At 40.2% G+C, this 16,146-nt stretch overlaps 1 protein-coding gene across 1 annotated transcript; it reads right to left on the reverse strand.

The window, feature by feature from the left end:
- Positions 1-1,021: 1,021 nt before the first annotated feature.
- LOC122054892 lies at positions 1,022-1,738 on the reverse strand. Its single transcript, XM_042616313.1, has one exon. The coding sequence runs from the start codon at positions 1,736-1,738 to the stop codon at positions 1,022-1,024; it is 717 nt and encodes a 238-aa protein (XP_042472247.1).
- Between the last annotated feature and the right edge of the window lie 14,408 nt (positions 1,739-16,146).

The following is a 16,146-nucleotide window of genomic DNA, read 5'->3' on the forward strand; positions in this document are numbered from 1 at the left end:
TGAAACCCTTATCCAGTAATTCCTTCAACTGCTCCTTCAATTCCTTCATTTCGATTGGCGTCAATCGGTATGGTGCTTTTGACACTGGTGTAATTCCCGGTACCAGTTCTATTCCGAACTCCACCTCCCGAATCGGGGGTAGCCCTGCAACATCCTCTGGAAACACTTCTGGAAAATCTCGCGCTATCTCTACTTCCTCCAAACTTGGTCGTCGGGTCTCCGATTTAACTGTGATATTGACTAAAAGACCTTCACACCCCTTATTTAGCATCCGTCGAGCTTTACACATTGAAATCAGGTGAGGAAAGGTCAGTCTTGGTACTGCATGAAAAATGAAGAATTCCTCGGTAGGTAGCTTCAACCTAACGGTCCGTTGTTTGCAATCGATGACTGCCTCGTGCTGAGTCAGTCAGTCCATTCCGAGGATTACATCAAATTCCACCATATCCAGCATAATAAGTTCTGCACCCACGATACGATTTTGCATCATCATCTGACAGTTTCTTACCACTCTGTTACTATGTAATTCTTCTCCAGAAGGCATGGAAACACTATATCCCTTAATCATTTATTCAGGTGTAATACCTAATTTTGCAATGTAAGCCGCAGATATCAATGAATGGGTGGCACCAGAGTCTATTAATGCATGAGCAGGTATACTGGCAACAAGAATCATACCTGTGGTAATAGTCGTATCTAGATCCACCTGCTCTTGAGTCATGGCAAATACTCTTCCTTTGGTTGGCTCCTTGAGCTGAAGATAGTCCCTAGCAAAATGCCCTGTCTTCTTACACATATAGCAAACATCGGTACCCGTCAGACACTGTCCAGCATGAATCTTCTCTCACTTGAGGCACCGAACTTTGTTCTCAACCTTGGAAGCAGTACCTTCAACTGGTTGTGATTTCTGAAATTGCTGATGTGGTTGTGTCTATTTAGGCGGTTGCTTGCCCTGATGCTAGCTAGAAAATGACTTCTTCTTGCTCGGCTCCCGTTGATCCCTTCCCTAATAACTTAATTTTTAGTTCTGGGCTTCCTTAATCATATCATTTCTGTCCCTTTCAGACATCAGTGCTTGGTCAACTGCCTCCCTGAAGGTGGTGACCCAACTTAGTCTGACATCATGACGAATGGCAGCTCTCAATCCCTTTGTAAAGTGCTTCAGCTCCTCGACCGGTTGATTGGCAATCATGGGTACGAAGTAGCATCCCCTCTTGAACCTCCTGACATACTCAGCCACCGTCAAATCTCCCTGGCGTAGTTCCAAGAACTCCCTTGCCAGTCGGGTTCTGTTGTCAGCAGTGAAGTATTTCCAGTAGAATATCTCCTTGAAATCAGCCCATGTCAATATTGCCAAATCAACTATCAATCGTGCACCTTCCCACCATACTTGTGCATCATCTCGCAGCATAAATATTGTGCACCTGACCTTGTCCGCATCTGTAACCTGCATGAAGTTGTATATCATCTCCAGAGATCGAATCCATCCTTCTGCAATGATAGGATCCATGGTGCCTTTAAACTCCGTTGGTCCAAGTTCTCGAAATTGCTTGTAGACCTGGTTTGCATTGGAGGTAGGACGTCTAGGTGTGCTCTCCTGCTCCCTAGCCTGCAATAGTTGTTGAATCTGCTCCCCATGAGTCCGATTCTGCTCTTGCTCCCGTAAAAGTGCAGTAAGCCCCTCTAGGAATTGGTTGTTCTGACCACCTATCTCACCGTTGTTCCTTCGACCAGCCATGACCTATATATTTTCCTATTTAATCTCATTCATGTCTCATTAATACATATCAGTATGTCAATCATAGTATGACTATGTTATCATATTAAATAAATAACTATAATAACAAAGATCTTATAAACTTGCTGGCTGAAGTAGTCGAGTTCCTGACGAGATGGCTTGTGCATGTTGTCCCTTATGAGTGAGCTCTGATACCAACTGAAACATCCCCAGATTTTTTTTTTCACTCATCAACTATTTTTTGAATGATCATATTGCAGTATCATCATGGAAACTATCATAACTAGTAGGCATGAATGTAGCAACAAATGTTTACCAATATGAATGATAACTCCATAACATTCCCCACTTGAATGATAAAGAAACGAAAATCTCTCGCGGTAAATCCAGTATGCTCTGCACTCCCGGACAATGGACAGTATCATGCGTCCATCCCGCCTCCTCGTCTACTCCGTCCGAGGGCCTTCCATATCCCGAGAACCCTCCTCACCTGTAATGTAGACATCATGAGTCCACGTCCCAGCAAGTACAATCCATCATGTATAACAAGACATCCATAAAGTAGTAGAGATAGCAACTAACAGTCAAATAGAGAAGTAGAACGTATCCTAATTACGATATAAGAAAGAGAATAAACATGTACAAGTGATACTACATAGCTAATAGAGTGAATATGTCACATATCCGGTAACCACAGTTAGAGCCAGTCAACAATCCCATGAACCTAGAGGTATCTCCTAGAGAACATGCAGTCATATAGCCGAAGCTAACCATAAGTTACAGTATCAGTCATAAATTACAGTATCAGTTATATTTTGGAAGGTCCCTCCCTGGAGCTCATCCCGGGGCACCCAACCCGTATTGTCACCACATATGCTCATACTCATTCTATTAGCTACAAAAGAGTGTTAGAGTGTATACTAAAAGCCTAGCTTTTGTATAAATATTTATTTAGAAATAAAGAATCACAATGGTCAAATACCTATATTTATATGTTAAGTGTAGATTGTTAGATTAATTTATATTGTAGATAATATGGTGAGTGGTGTCACACACAGAAGATCATGTTATCAGTTTTTTATAAATTATAAACAGTTGCTCATGACTAAGATAGAAAGGAACAAACCATTGGAATAGTCATGGTGTAATTAGGTATTAGTTTATCTTGACTAATAAATTACACTAGTACACTCTAAGTGTATTGAGTAGGACCATTTAAGGTAAGTTCTTTTTATACTGACTTAATAAAAGAACGAGATCTTAGTTATTATGGAAGTGTGTGCTCTTAATCATAATATAATAACAAGCACATATATTTAGTATTTATTTCTTTAACTTATCAAAGGGTGAGTTTAGCTCGATAAATCAATAGGCTCGATAAGTTGGGAAATGATATTACTTATAGTGTGTGTTGTTGATTATAGAAGGAAACTGTGTCCTAGTTATCTAGGTTGAGAATGTCCCCAAGAGGAGCTCATAAGGATTGTCATGTTAAACCCTGCAGGTGAACTTAGTCCGACATCACAATGAGGTTGAGTGGTACTACTCTTGGAGCTAGATATTAATTAAGTGAGTTGTCAGTAACTTACTTAATTAGTGGACATTTGTTATCTTAAACATAGGGAGACTAACACACTCATGATAAGAAGGAGCCCATAATGTAATTTGGGATTGGTGCGGTAGTGCAATAATAACTCTCTAGTGGAATGAGTTATTATTGATGAACTTGAGTTGTGTGTTCGTGGCGAACACGGGATACTCAAGCTCGTCGGAAGGCCAAAACCAATTTCTCCTCTAGGTCCCTGTCGTAGCCTCATTAATGCCTCTAATCCACTCATGGAAAAGCTCATCTTGGTGTCCAAGAGAGGGTCGGCCCATGGCTTGGTGACCAAGGCATGTGGCCGGCCACTTCCTCCTCAATGGGGGTTGGCCCCTTGCTTGGTGCCCAAGCAAGAAGGGGCCGACCACAATATTCAAATTATAAGGGGGTGTTTTGAATTTTTAAAATCTTCTCTTTGTAGATATCTACAAATTTTAAAAGAGAGATTTTAAAATATAAAATTTTCCTTATTTGAATTAGGTCATATGGTTTAAAAGAAAATTTAAAAGTTTTAAAACTTTCCTTTTTTAACCATCCTTATGGTTTTTAGAAAAAAGGAAGAGAAGTTTTAAAATTGAAATTTTCTATTTTTTGTAACCATGTTAAAAAAGGAAATTTTAGAAGAGATGTTTTAAATTTTAAAACTTGGTTTTAATTTTTTTAAAACTTTCTTTTTTTTAGCATCAACTTTAGGAAATTGAAAGAGAGCTTGCAAAATTTTATAAGAGCATTCCTTCTTTCCTTGTAAATTTTTTACAAAATTATTTTTCCTTTCCTCTTAGGGCCGGCCACCCTTGCTCGGTGCCCAAGCAAGGGGCCGACCAATCAAGTCAATCCATGATTTGGTGATTGATTCAATCAAGAGGAAAGAAAAGGAAAAATAAAAGGGGAAAAGGAAAAACAAGATGAAGATTTTAATTTTTTGTAAAAAGTCTTTCCTTATTTGCCTTAGGCAAGTAATATAAAAGAAGGAGAGGAGAGGCCTCATGGAGAAATCTAATCTATGCTATTCTTTTCTCTCTTCTCTCTAGTCTTCTCCTAAGGGCCGACCCTTGCTTCTCTTTATGCTAAGGCTGGCCACCTCTTGTGGTTGCTTGGTGTGGCCGGATACAAAGAGAAGGAGAAGAAGAAGAAGAGGAGAAGTAGGGTATGCATCTATTCTTATTCTATTGCTTGTGTTCTCCTTTGTGGCCGGATCTCTCCCCCTCTCTTTTCCCTTTGCTCTCTTTGGCTCCTTTGTGGTGGTGGTGGTCGAAACTTAGAGAAGGAGGAGAAGCTCTTTGGGTGGTGTTCATCTTGGAGGATCGTCCCCCACACGACGTCCAAGGCGAGGCGAGGAATATGACAGAAGATCTCGAGGTTATTAGCTTATGAAGAAGAGGTATAACTAGTAATTTTTTTCCTCATCATGCTAGTTATTTTTCTTTGTATGAATTCCAAATACGAGGCATTAGATTCTAGTTTTTCGGATTTATTTCGAAGTTGTGTTTCTTTTTGTTTTTTGAATTTGTGATTCGATTGTTCTTTTTGGTTAAACCTAGAGTTATATAAGGAAATTAAATATTAGTTTTCCTTAAAAGGCTTTGTCTAGGAAGTGGTGGTTGCTCCCATATCCAAGAAGGCCTAGTGCCTCGCCATATTTAACCTGGAAGCCAATTTTGGAAATTAATATTTAATTAAATTTATAACATAGGTTGATTTGGATCAATAGTGTTAAGTTCCTCTTACGATCCAAATCTAAACCATTAAGAACAGATAAGTTAAATTTGGAATCAATGATGTTAAGTTCCGTCTGCGATTCCTAATTTAACTTCTAAAGACACAATAGGTTGTTTAGGAAAGGTTCGATACTTGTACAAAATTTTTGTACAGTAGAACCAGTACGATCTTCCTAGGACCAACCAACAAAGAGACCATAAACTATCTGTTGGAGCAATCTCAATCGTCCGCGGGACCATGTGTTTTGGTGTTTGGGAAAAGGGTTTAAGTTAGGTTTACCCTTGTTATTTGATATGTGTACTTGAGTTGTGCAGGACTGTAGGTGACACATGTGACTCAGATTGACAGCTTCGGGTCCGGTGAAGGATGGAGCATCCGAGGGACCATGGACAAGGCAGCAAGGACAATGGCCGAGGGAAGCGACTTCGAGGCATACGCGAAGGTTGGCATTGGAGACAAGCCACGGGCTTGGATGCATCCGAGGGACGAGAGCCAAAGGAAGTATGCTTGAAGGCAAGAGGTTAAGGCTGCAAAGAAGAGTCAAATGAGTCGTGAGGGTACGAGTGCATGAGAGATTGTACTCGGAGTAAAATCCTAGTTTTAGGGTTTTACTGTAGTAGTTACTGCAGCGCACTGTAGCAGTTACTGTAGCGCACTGTAGCAGTCGACTGGTGTATGGACCAGTCGACTGATGCACTGTAGCAGATAGCCGTTGAGAGAATCGTTGGGCTGGCATCAGTCGACTGGTGCAAGGACCAGTCGACTGGTAACGAGCAAATCAGGTTCTGATTTGTTCCAAGCTCTATAAGAAGGAGCTTGGTATGGCCGGCCAAGGTGACGAAATTAGACTTGGTTAAAGCCTAATTAGTAGTCACCAAAGTGCTCAAGGTCTCTTGTGTCCAAGTGTTCTTGGTTGGTGTTGTGGTGAGGTTTCTCCACCCACAAGGAGTTGCTTGAGTAGCCGGAGTTTGCCGGGGGCTAATCCACCGAAGGATCGGGATCGTCCACCTTACGGACAGCCGTGGAGTAGGAGCATCATCTCCGAACCACGTTACATCGACGTGCATTGGTTTGCTTGTTCTTTTCTTTGTCATTAGCTTTTGTATTCGTTATTAGTATTTGTATTTTCGCTTGCGCACTAACGAATACGTAGGAAGCAAGGATTTGGGGGCGCCGTCTATCCAACCCCCCTTCTAGCCGGCCACCGATCATCCAACACTATCTACCTTATCTTGAAAACAATTAATCATGCATAACTATTTCATTCATACAGTAAACATTCTCATTCACAGTGACCTTTCCATATTTGAATCCTACATAACATAGCAATACTTAGTATAAACATGCGTATCAAAACCAAGAACCTATTGTAGTATGTATATTCATTCATATCAAGATAAAATTACAGCCCTCAATAAAAAGCATGTAAACAAATAGGGATTAAATCACAGAACTAATACCAATCAAGAACTGTATTTTTGTTACCCGAATCCCTATACTAAGCCACAACAGAACTTCAGCGTAACCACGACTAGACCACATCTGCCTGGAGAAAATCAACATTCATCAAAGTCAACCCAATCAACTCCATCACAATTCCAAAGAGGAAATTATACCTACAATTTTTAAGCCAAATTTGAAATACTAGCCACCCCATGCAGACCACACGACTTCAGAAATCACCCAAACTCCCATGATAATTCAGAGTACAGAAACATCTCCACGAAAAACCAAACAAAAAACCCAAGAAGGACACGAATCAACCTCAAAATCAACTCAAAGATATCGTAGAAACCAACACCATATCGAGAGCATCCCAGAAAGCCCAAATCACGACACCTTCTGTCAACCCGCAACTCGACCGAGCATATCAACGAACAGGTATATTGCAAGACACTCACAGCAGCAACAACACGGTAGAAACCGAATCAAAACTCGTTTATAGTCAAACGAACATTGCAAGATTCACATTAAGAACGTTCCAATGGAAATCAAGCTCCATCAACAACAGAATGCTCCAACCAACCAACGAAATCCAGAAATTAAGCGATCCAAACAGCACTTCAATGACCCTTCGATTTGAATCAATACATCACAGAGGAAATCGAGTGAAATCTCAAACCAATTCACTACTCCATAGTGGAGAACCCATCCAAGAACATAAGCAACTCTCACGCATAAACTCGACAAAATCATCCTTCTAATCAGAAGAAAACACGAAATCCTCAGTTAAAACCAAACCATCAACGTATAAATTGCGTCGCAAACCTTACAATCCACCGAAGCTCATCTCTTATACCTTAGGGATCCCATGATAACACAGTTAGATATACTTGTCTTCCCTTTCGCGTCTCTCTATTGAAGCCCTTCCCCTAGCCATAGTCGTTGGTGGTCGTCGCTGGACTCCACGCCCGCTCGCGATGCTCCCGCGAGGTCGCCGAGGTGGTGAAATGTCGGAACAGGGATCTGAGCTCGGTGACCAGCTTGATCGGGTCCAACGAGGGGTTGAGGAGGAGGTGAGGTGGTGATTTGGGCACAGTGGCTGGGTGTAGGGAAAATGATTGAGCTAAACTTTTATACCTAGGTCTTAATACCTAGGGAAATTAATCCCTAATCTAGGGTAATTATAATTCATCAACTCCGACTTTAATCCCTTTATTTAACAGTTTCATGATGTCATACCAGTTCATTTAAACTTCCTAAATTTCGTAGAAAATTTAGTGGGTGTTTTCCTTTATTGTCGCTCCTGAGATATGTGTTTATCAATTTATTTTACTTTATTCAAATTCCGTATCTAACGCTTGGGAGACCTTACACCTTTGGCGGTTGATGGGTGTGGGCCATTCGGCGCTCTTGGACAACCGTCGACTCGGGAATCATTTCTTTTGAGCTGACTGAGCCTCTTCGACGTTGATGTACTTAGTAGTCCGCCCAAACATATGATCGAAGTATCTCGGGGGGCCTCCAGATGAGTGAGCGAATGAAATCGCCATCTGTAAGTCATTGGGAAAGAAATCGCCATCCATTAGTGTATTGGTATAGCGTGGCCATATTGTCAAATTTGATTAGATGGTCCTTGGGATCAGTTAACCCCGTATACTCTCCTATCATCAAAGGCATATAATGAGATGACAACTAATCATTGAGGATTTCTTAAGAGAACTGCCTGTTGATCCACTCAGACAAGTCATCGAGTCGGGGTGCTTTGCCTTTTCGCACATCCCAAGCGAGCACGTTCTCAGATGAGGATCCTTGTGTCCTTTCAACTCGGTCGTGCTCTTCCAAGGGTGTGCGGAATAATACTCGGTGATATGGGATCAATGCGTTTGGTGCTTCCTGGAAGGCACCAGTTGGCCTGTGGTTCTGATTGCGGCCGACAGGGTCTTCCGCTTGGGCTCTTTGGTTGGCTTGTTGACCAATCGCTGACACGGCTGGGTCGTTCAATGCTTGGCAGTCGATGATCGGCTCTTGTTGTTGCTGCACCATCTTTGCAGCTCGAGCATTTATCGACATCTCCAAATCTTCCTAAGTTATTGTCACAGTGGTGAGTCATCCAACATCTTCCATCTTCACGTTTCGGATGCAGGTGAATTTCCCATGGACGATGCCAAATATGATCCTATATGAAAGAAGAGAAGATGGTAGGCTGGGGGCATGGCTCTTTGATTGACCAGATGAAAACTCCTCGCTATCTAAAAAAACCAGGAGCGTTAGTGCCCGACTAGGAAGGGGTTCCCGGTGTTGGCCCTCCGACGCTCAAGTCAGTCCTCGGCTTAGTGGAGAAGAATAGTAGAAATTAATAGTGGCCTAGAGTGTGTAAGATAATAAAGTATAGCATAGCTCCGCCTGTGGATGGAAAGCCCCTTTTATAGTGTCACTGTAGCATCCGTGCATGATCTCAAAGCGTATACATGTTTTCCAAAGCGTCCTAGGAAAAGACAAGTCAAAAAGTGTCCCTAACACCTTTCTTTAAATGAGCACACAAGTCTCTGATGTGATAGGCTGGAAACTTCTAAAGTACGATTTGCATGTTGGACATGCTCTGTTGTCAATGACACAAACTTTCAAGAGCACGCAGTGAGATATGCCTGTGGGTTCCATTATAGGTTGACTGAAAGTCGCTCGGCCGGGACATCACCATCTCGGCCATTCAGAGTAAGGCTACTAACCTGCCCTTCACTCGGTTGTCTAGTTGTTGGAGGGTCGCCTGTCGTCCGATCGGACATTGTTGGGTCTTTCGGGCCAAGAAAACCGCTTTTTCGCGTCGCGGAAACCCCGAAACCCCCGCCACCGGATCCGTGCAAAGAATAAAATTTCAAAAAACCTACGAGTATGAGTTTACAAACTCTAGATCTACATTAGAGTACGAGTTTTACCCTTGATGTGTGCCTTTCGCAAATCCCGCTCGTCCAAGGTGCCGGATCTCTGTTAGCTAGAGCCCTAGAGCCAATTATTTGATGATTGTATTATGGACTTGTTGTATCATATTCTATATAAATAAAGGCATTTGGTTTTTGGTTATTATACTTACTTGTATTGGTGCCAAATAAACTAAGTATAATAACGTCCTTGAGTAGAAGGTTCTTACCTATATCAATCGATTGGTTGAATCGATAGTGAGATGATATAGGGAACACTACTCTTAATCATTCCTAGTCGAGTATTAACATTCAGGGACAATGTTAATGTAATAAGACTAGCATGTAGGTCAACTCGATGACTTAATCTCACAAGTCATGGATATAGAGATATCTGTTGGTTGCTACTCGGAAAGCCTAGAGGTTCCACTGTACAAAAATTTTGTACAAAGGTCTGAACCTTTTCCTAGCTACCATTTGTTCTTTTAAATTAAATTTTGGATCGCCTGCGGCACTTAACACGTTTGATCCAAAGCTTAATCTATTTGTTCTTTTAGGTTTTGACTTGGATCTCCTGCGGAACTTAACACGTTCGACCCAAATCACCTTAAGTTATTAATTCCATTAAATATTAATTTCCATAATCGGTTCCCAGTACTGACGTGGCGAGGCACATGGCCTTCTTGGATATGGGAGCAACCACCACCGACTAGACAAAACCTTTTATAGAAATCTAATATTTAATTTCCTAAAATAACTTTAGGTTAACCGAAAAGAACAATCAAATCACAAGGAAAAATAAAACAAAAGAACACAACTTCGAAAAAACATATTCGAAATACTAGAACGTAAGCCTCTTGTATTTGATATTATTTCCATAAATAACTAGTATGATGTGGAAAAGGAAAAACTACTAGTTATACCTTCTAGAAAGACCTCTTGATCTTCTACCGTATTCCTCTTCTAACCTCGGATGTTGTGTGGGCAACGATCTTCCGAGATGAGAAACCACCAACCACCTTCTTCTCCTCCAAGCTAGGTTCGGCCACAATAAGGAAGCTTCACCAAGGAAGAAAATCAAAACACCAACCAAGCTCCAAGAGATGCTAGCTTTCTCTCCTTCTTCTTCTTCTTCTCCAAGTAGTATCCGGCCACCACGAGAGCTCCAAGGGGAGAGAGAGGTTCGGCCACCACAAGAGGAAGAGAGGGAGAGGATGATGATGGCCGGCCACACCAAGGAACAAAAGAGGGAGAGAAATAATTGAAGTTCACCTCATGAAGGCACCCCCACCCCTTCTTTTATATTCCTTGGCCTAGGCAAATTAGGAAATTTAATTACAATAAAATTTCCTTAATTTCCTTGACATAATTTAATTGAGAAAAATAAAATAAAATTTCCCAAATTAAACTATATTGGCCGGCCACCACATGGAGAAATAAATTAGACAAGTTTTAATCAACAAATTAAAACATCCTAATTTGTTTCCGGAAATTTTAAAAATAAAATTTTCTTCAAAAATCTCTTCATGGTTAATAAAAATAAATTTCTATAATTTTAATTTTAACAATATGTGAATAATTTTTAAAGAGAAAATAAAATATCTCACCAATCTACAAATAAGGAAAGAGATATAATCTCTTTCTTTAATCTTTTGTAGATCTTTTACAAGATAGATATTTTTAATTTTAATTATCTTTAATAAATTATATCTTCCTCATAATAAAAATTAAAATTAAAATCTTTTTTAATTTAATATGGCCGGCCCCTCTAGCTTGGGTTCAAGCTAGGGTCGGCCACCTTAAACCATGCTTAGGCCGGCCCTAGCTTGATTCCAAGCTAGCTTGGCCGACCCCCTTTAGGTGGGTATAGAAGGTGGGTATAGGTGGGTATAGTACTCTATAAATAAGAGGCTACGATAGGGACCGAGAGGAGGAATTGATTTTGGTCTCCCGATAAAATTAAGCATCCCGTATTCGCCCCGAACACACAACTTAATTTTATCAATAATAATTCATTCCACTAGAGAACTATTATTGAACTACCGCACCAATCCCAAATTACATTTTTGGGCTCCTTCTTATTATGAGTGTGTTAGTCTCCTTGTGTTTAAGATGTCGAATGCCCACTAATTAAGTGAGTTACTGACAACTCATTTAATTAATATCTTAATCCAAGAGTAGTACCACTCAACCTTATCATCATGTCGGACTAAGTCCACCTACAGGGTTTAACATGACAATCCTTATGAGCTCCTCTTGGGGACATTATCAACCTAGTATCTCTAGGACACAGTTTCCTTCTATAATCAACAATACACACTATAAGTGATATCATTTCCCAACTTATCGGGCTTATTGATTCATTGAACTAAATCTCACCCATTGATAAATTAAAGAAATAAATATCAAATATATGTGCTTGTTTTTATATTAGGATTAAGAGCACACACTTCCATAATAACTGAGGTCTTTGTTTCTTTATAAAGTTAGTATAAAAGAAACAACCTCTAATGGTCCTACTCATTACACTCTAAGTGTACTAGTGTAATTATATAGTTAAGATAAACTAATTCCTAATTACACTACGACCTTACAATGGTTTGTTCCTTTCCATTTTGGTCGTGAGCTACTATTTATAATTTATAAGGTACTGATAACATGATCCTCTGTGTGTAACAACACACACCATGTTATCTACAATATAAATTAAATGAACAACTACATTTATCATAAATGTAGACATTTGACCAATGTGATTCTTATTTCTAAATAAATATTTATACCAAAAGCTAGGCTTTTAGTATACATCCTAACAATATCAAGTTGACACATGAGTATGCATTAGAGAATGTATACTGAATGACCCACCATGAGAAAGTATCATGGATCGTTATATGAGTGTCATATACTTTCTCATGTGGCTATTAGTATGACTACTAGTCCTTAGACCTGAAGTCACCATGGTTCCCTACATAAGGAGTTATGTACTTTAGTTTCGTCAAACGTCACCCGTAACTGGGTGGACTATAAAGGCGATTACTGGGTATGTAACAAATTATACGGAGGGATGTGAGTGATGTAGATGGGATCTATCCCTCCTATATGACGGGAGTGACATCGATATTATTGATAGAGTGAGACCACGAAGTGCATGGCCATGCCCAAATGAGTCAATATGAGATATTGAGCTCATTTGATTGAGTGAGTCTACTTGGAGTTCAAGATTTAGATTGGTCAGAGGATGACACGGTCTATGCCTCACATTGATCAATCTAGATGTCTATGATAGAAGGACACTTGTCATATTTTGTGAGGAGTCACAATTAGTAGTCACAAGGTGATGTTGGATCTCAACATTCTTGTAACTTGGGTAGTAATGATGTATTGCTAGATACCGCTCATTACTTATGGTCCTAAATGGGTTTAGGGGCATTGCCAACGTTACAAGAACCTATTGGGTCACACACAAAGAACAAGTGGATGGAGATTAGGTTCATATGATGAACCAAGAGGATTAGATTCATGTGATGAATCAAATTGGATTAAGAGTAATCCTAATTGGGCTAATTGAGTTGGACTCATGTTGATTCATGTGTTCAATGAGTCTAATTTAGATTATGACTCATTGAATCAATTTAATTAAATGAATTAGATTCATTATATTAAATTGGCTTGAATTAAATGGTCGGATTAGATCAACCATGAGAGAGATTAAGTCAAGTTTGACTTAACTTGAGAGGAAGAGGAAGAGTCAAGTTTGACTTGACTATTTGCTACATCATTAGTGATTTGGCATTAGGAGGACTAATGATGATGTGCCACATCATCAAAGTGTGCCACCTCATGGGGGTTACAAATTTATTCTCTTTAATGGCCACATTTAATGAGAATGGGGGTTACCTTTTTAGTTTTGAATGAGAATGAATTTTTCATTCACTCACATTCACATCATCTTCTTCCTCAAGCTCTCTTTTTGCTCCTTGTCTTCTCTTGGTCGTGGGTTTCAAGCAAGGGAGAAGAAAGGAGAGTGAGTCTAATCCAAGAAGAAAGGTTAGTGAAAGTCACATAGAGATTTTTTAGAGGAGTGTGTTCTCTTCTTTTCCTTTCTTCTTCTTCCAATCCCATCCGAGAGCATCAAGAAGTGCTAGCACACTTGTGGTGTTCTCTTCTCCATCCTTGTGTGTTAGAGAACACATCTTGTTCGTGTGGATACTTCCAGAGAGTTGTCTACGTTGACAACTTCGAGATCCGACACCATTTGGACGAGCGGGAACGCGAAGGGCTTCGCTTCAAAGGTATAATCTTTTTCCTTTGTAGATCTAAGTGTAGATCTAGGTAAACTCGTACTCGTAGTTTTTCAAAAAATTTTCTTTGCACGGATCCGTTGGCTAGGGAGTTTCGGGGTTTCCACGACGCGAAAAAGCGGTTTTCGCGGCCCGAAAAACCCAACAGTGGTATCAGAGCCACGTGCGAAGGCGTGTACGAGTTTATTTTGGTTATTATGAAAAATAAACATTCTGTGAATTTCTATAATTTTAAGTTTTTAATTGTTTTTATGAGTATTTTTCTCGTAGAAGCGAAGCACAAGTGTTTCTACACTTGTAGGCTTCGACTACCGAGAAGTTTTTCCCAAAACGGCCAAGTTTCGCCCCAAAACTTTTTGGGACAGCGGGCTAAGGCGATGTTAGATCGCAAAGGAACCCTCGCGATGGTTAGATCGTGGGTAGGGGCGCTGCCCCTGGCCCCGCAAGGGGATTCGTTCCGCGATTGTGCCCGAAAACCGCTAAACGGAACCGCCGGGAAATTGTACTCGTAAAAATTGTAAAAATTATAGAAAAAATTACAAAAAATTATAGAAATATATAATTTCGAATTATATATTATTTTTGTGATAGTCATGGCCCAAAATGACCCAATATGATTGGATTTGTGTTGTAATTTATAATACGGCCTGCGTGCCGTCATGTGTTTGTGTGTGCTGTATTTGATACGCGACCTGCGCGTCGTGCCTCCCTATTTATATTCTAGTTGTAAATTAGATTTAGACTCGAATGTAACTCGAGTTTCAAAATTGTAATGTAAATTTTGAAGCGGTGGAAGGTCCACTCGAGACGGAGTTACGAGGAGGGTGCGAGCAACACGAGGTGGTCAAAGGAAGGAGCTTGAGAAGCTGTTGACCTTAGGTTGACCATCTGATCTTCTCATTGGCTTGAGAAGATTGTAGTTGGGCCATGACATAATCACAAAATTTAGTTAATTACTTGTGTATGTGATGCATGTTTAATTAAGTAATTAATTAGTGCCTAACGATTAAGATTAGATCTAAATCGTGCACAAGATGCACCCTTACGATTAGATTAGATCTACATCGTGTACAAGATGCACCCTATCGATTAGATTAGATCTATATCGAGTATATGATACAACATTGATGTTTAGATTAGATCTAAATCACGTCAACTCTAATGCCTACCGTGCCGTGATACCTATCACTACCTCGATCACATGTGTTGTTGAATCTGCCAAAGCAGAGCAACACATATTATCTTGGTAGGGTACGGAGGGACAATCTTGGTCCCGCTTATCAACGCATGGGCGAGTACAAACTCAATTAGATTGAGTATTCCTAGTTTACTCGGTTGGATAGAGTACAACTATAGGCATTCTTCCAACGGTTGGAAAGATAGGACATAAATCACATTTATATTAATTATTGGGCGTATTAGCCAAAGCTAACTCAAGTTTTAATATAACTACGGATAATGATCCTATAAACAAGAGTTGCATAGAGATGTAATTGGTAATCGTTACCTACCGATCATACTAAATCTTGGGCGTATTAGCCAAAGGTAACTCAAGGGTTAGTATGATGTGGATCTTGTCCCACATGAATTATAGAATTCAGTGGGAGCATCATTTAGTTGAAGGTTTAATTAAATGATTAAGAATATAATATTTATTTCTGCATTTATTTCTGTTGTAGATTACCATGACGTCGAATACGAACACCTTCTCTCTGCGTTCTGTCCTTAAGAAGGACAAGCTCAACGGAGCAAATTTCCTGGACTGGTACAGGAACCTGAGAATAGTTCTCACCAAAGAACGTAAACTGTACGTTCTGGAGCAGCCCATTCCAGAGGCTCCTCCTGCCACTGCCATGCGAGCAGACCGAGATGCTTACAAGAAGCATCAAGATGACACATTAGATGTGTCCTGTCTTATGCTCGCGACCATGAACTCTGAGCTTCAGAAGCAACATGAGTTGATGGGCGCTTACGATATGGTTGAACATCTTTGTCACCTATATCAAGGACAAGCAAGGCACTGGAAGAGTAACTCCAAAGAATACCTGGAAGATCTTAAGAAGAAGAGAAATAAGATTTCTACTTCAAGTATACATGTTATAGAAGTCAACCTCTCTATTTCTTCATCATGGGTATTAGATACCGGATGTGCTTCGCACATTTGTACTAATGTACAAGCGCTGAGAAATAGCAGGGCATTGACGAAGGGTGAGGTAGACCTACGAGTAGACAATGGAGCACGGGTTGCTGCTATTGCTGTAGGAACTTACTATCTATCTCTACCCTCTGGGCTTGTACTAGAATTAGATGATTGTTGTTATGTGCCTGCCTTGACTAAGAACATAATTTCAGTTTCTTGTTTGGACAAGAAAGGATTTTCGTTTACAATAAAGAACAAATGTTGTTCCGTCTATTTAAACGATATGT

The sequence above is a fragment of the Zingiber officinale genome, chromosome 3B (assembly GCF_018446385.1).
Source record: "Zingiber officinale cultivar Zhangliang chromosome 3B, Zo_v1.1, whole genome shotgun sequence".
Classification (NCBI taxonomy): Eukaryota; Viridiplantae; Streptophyta; class Magnoliopsida; order Zingiberales; family Zingiberaceae; genus Zingiber; species Zingiber officinale.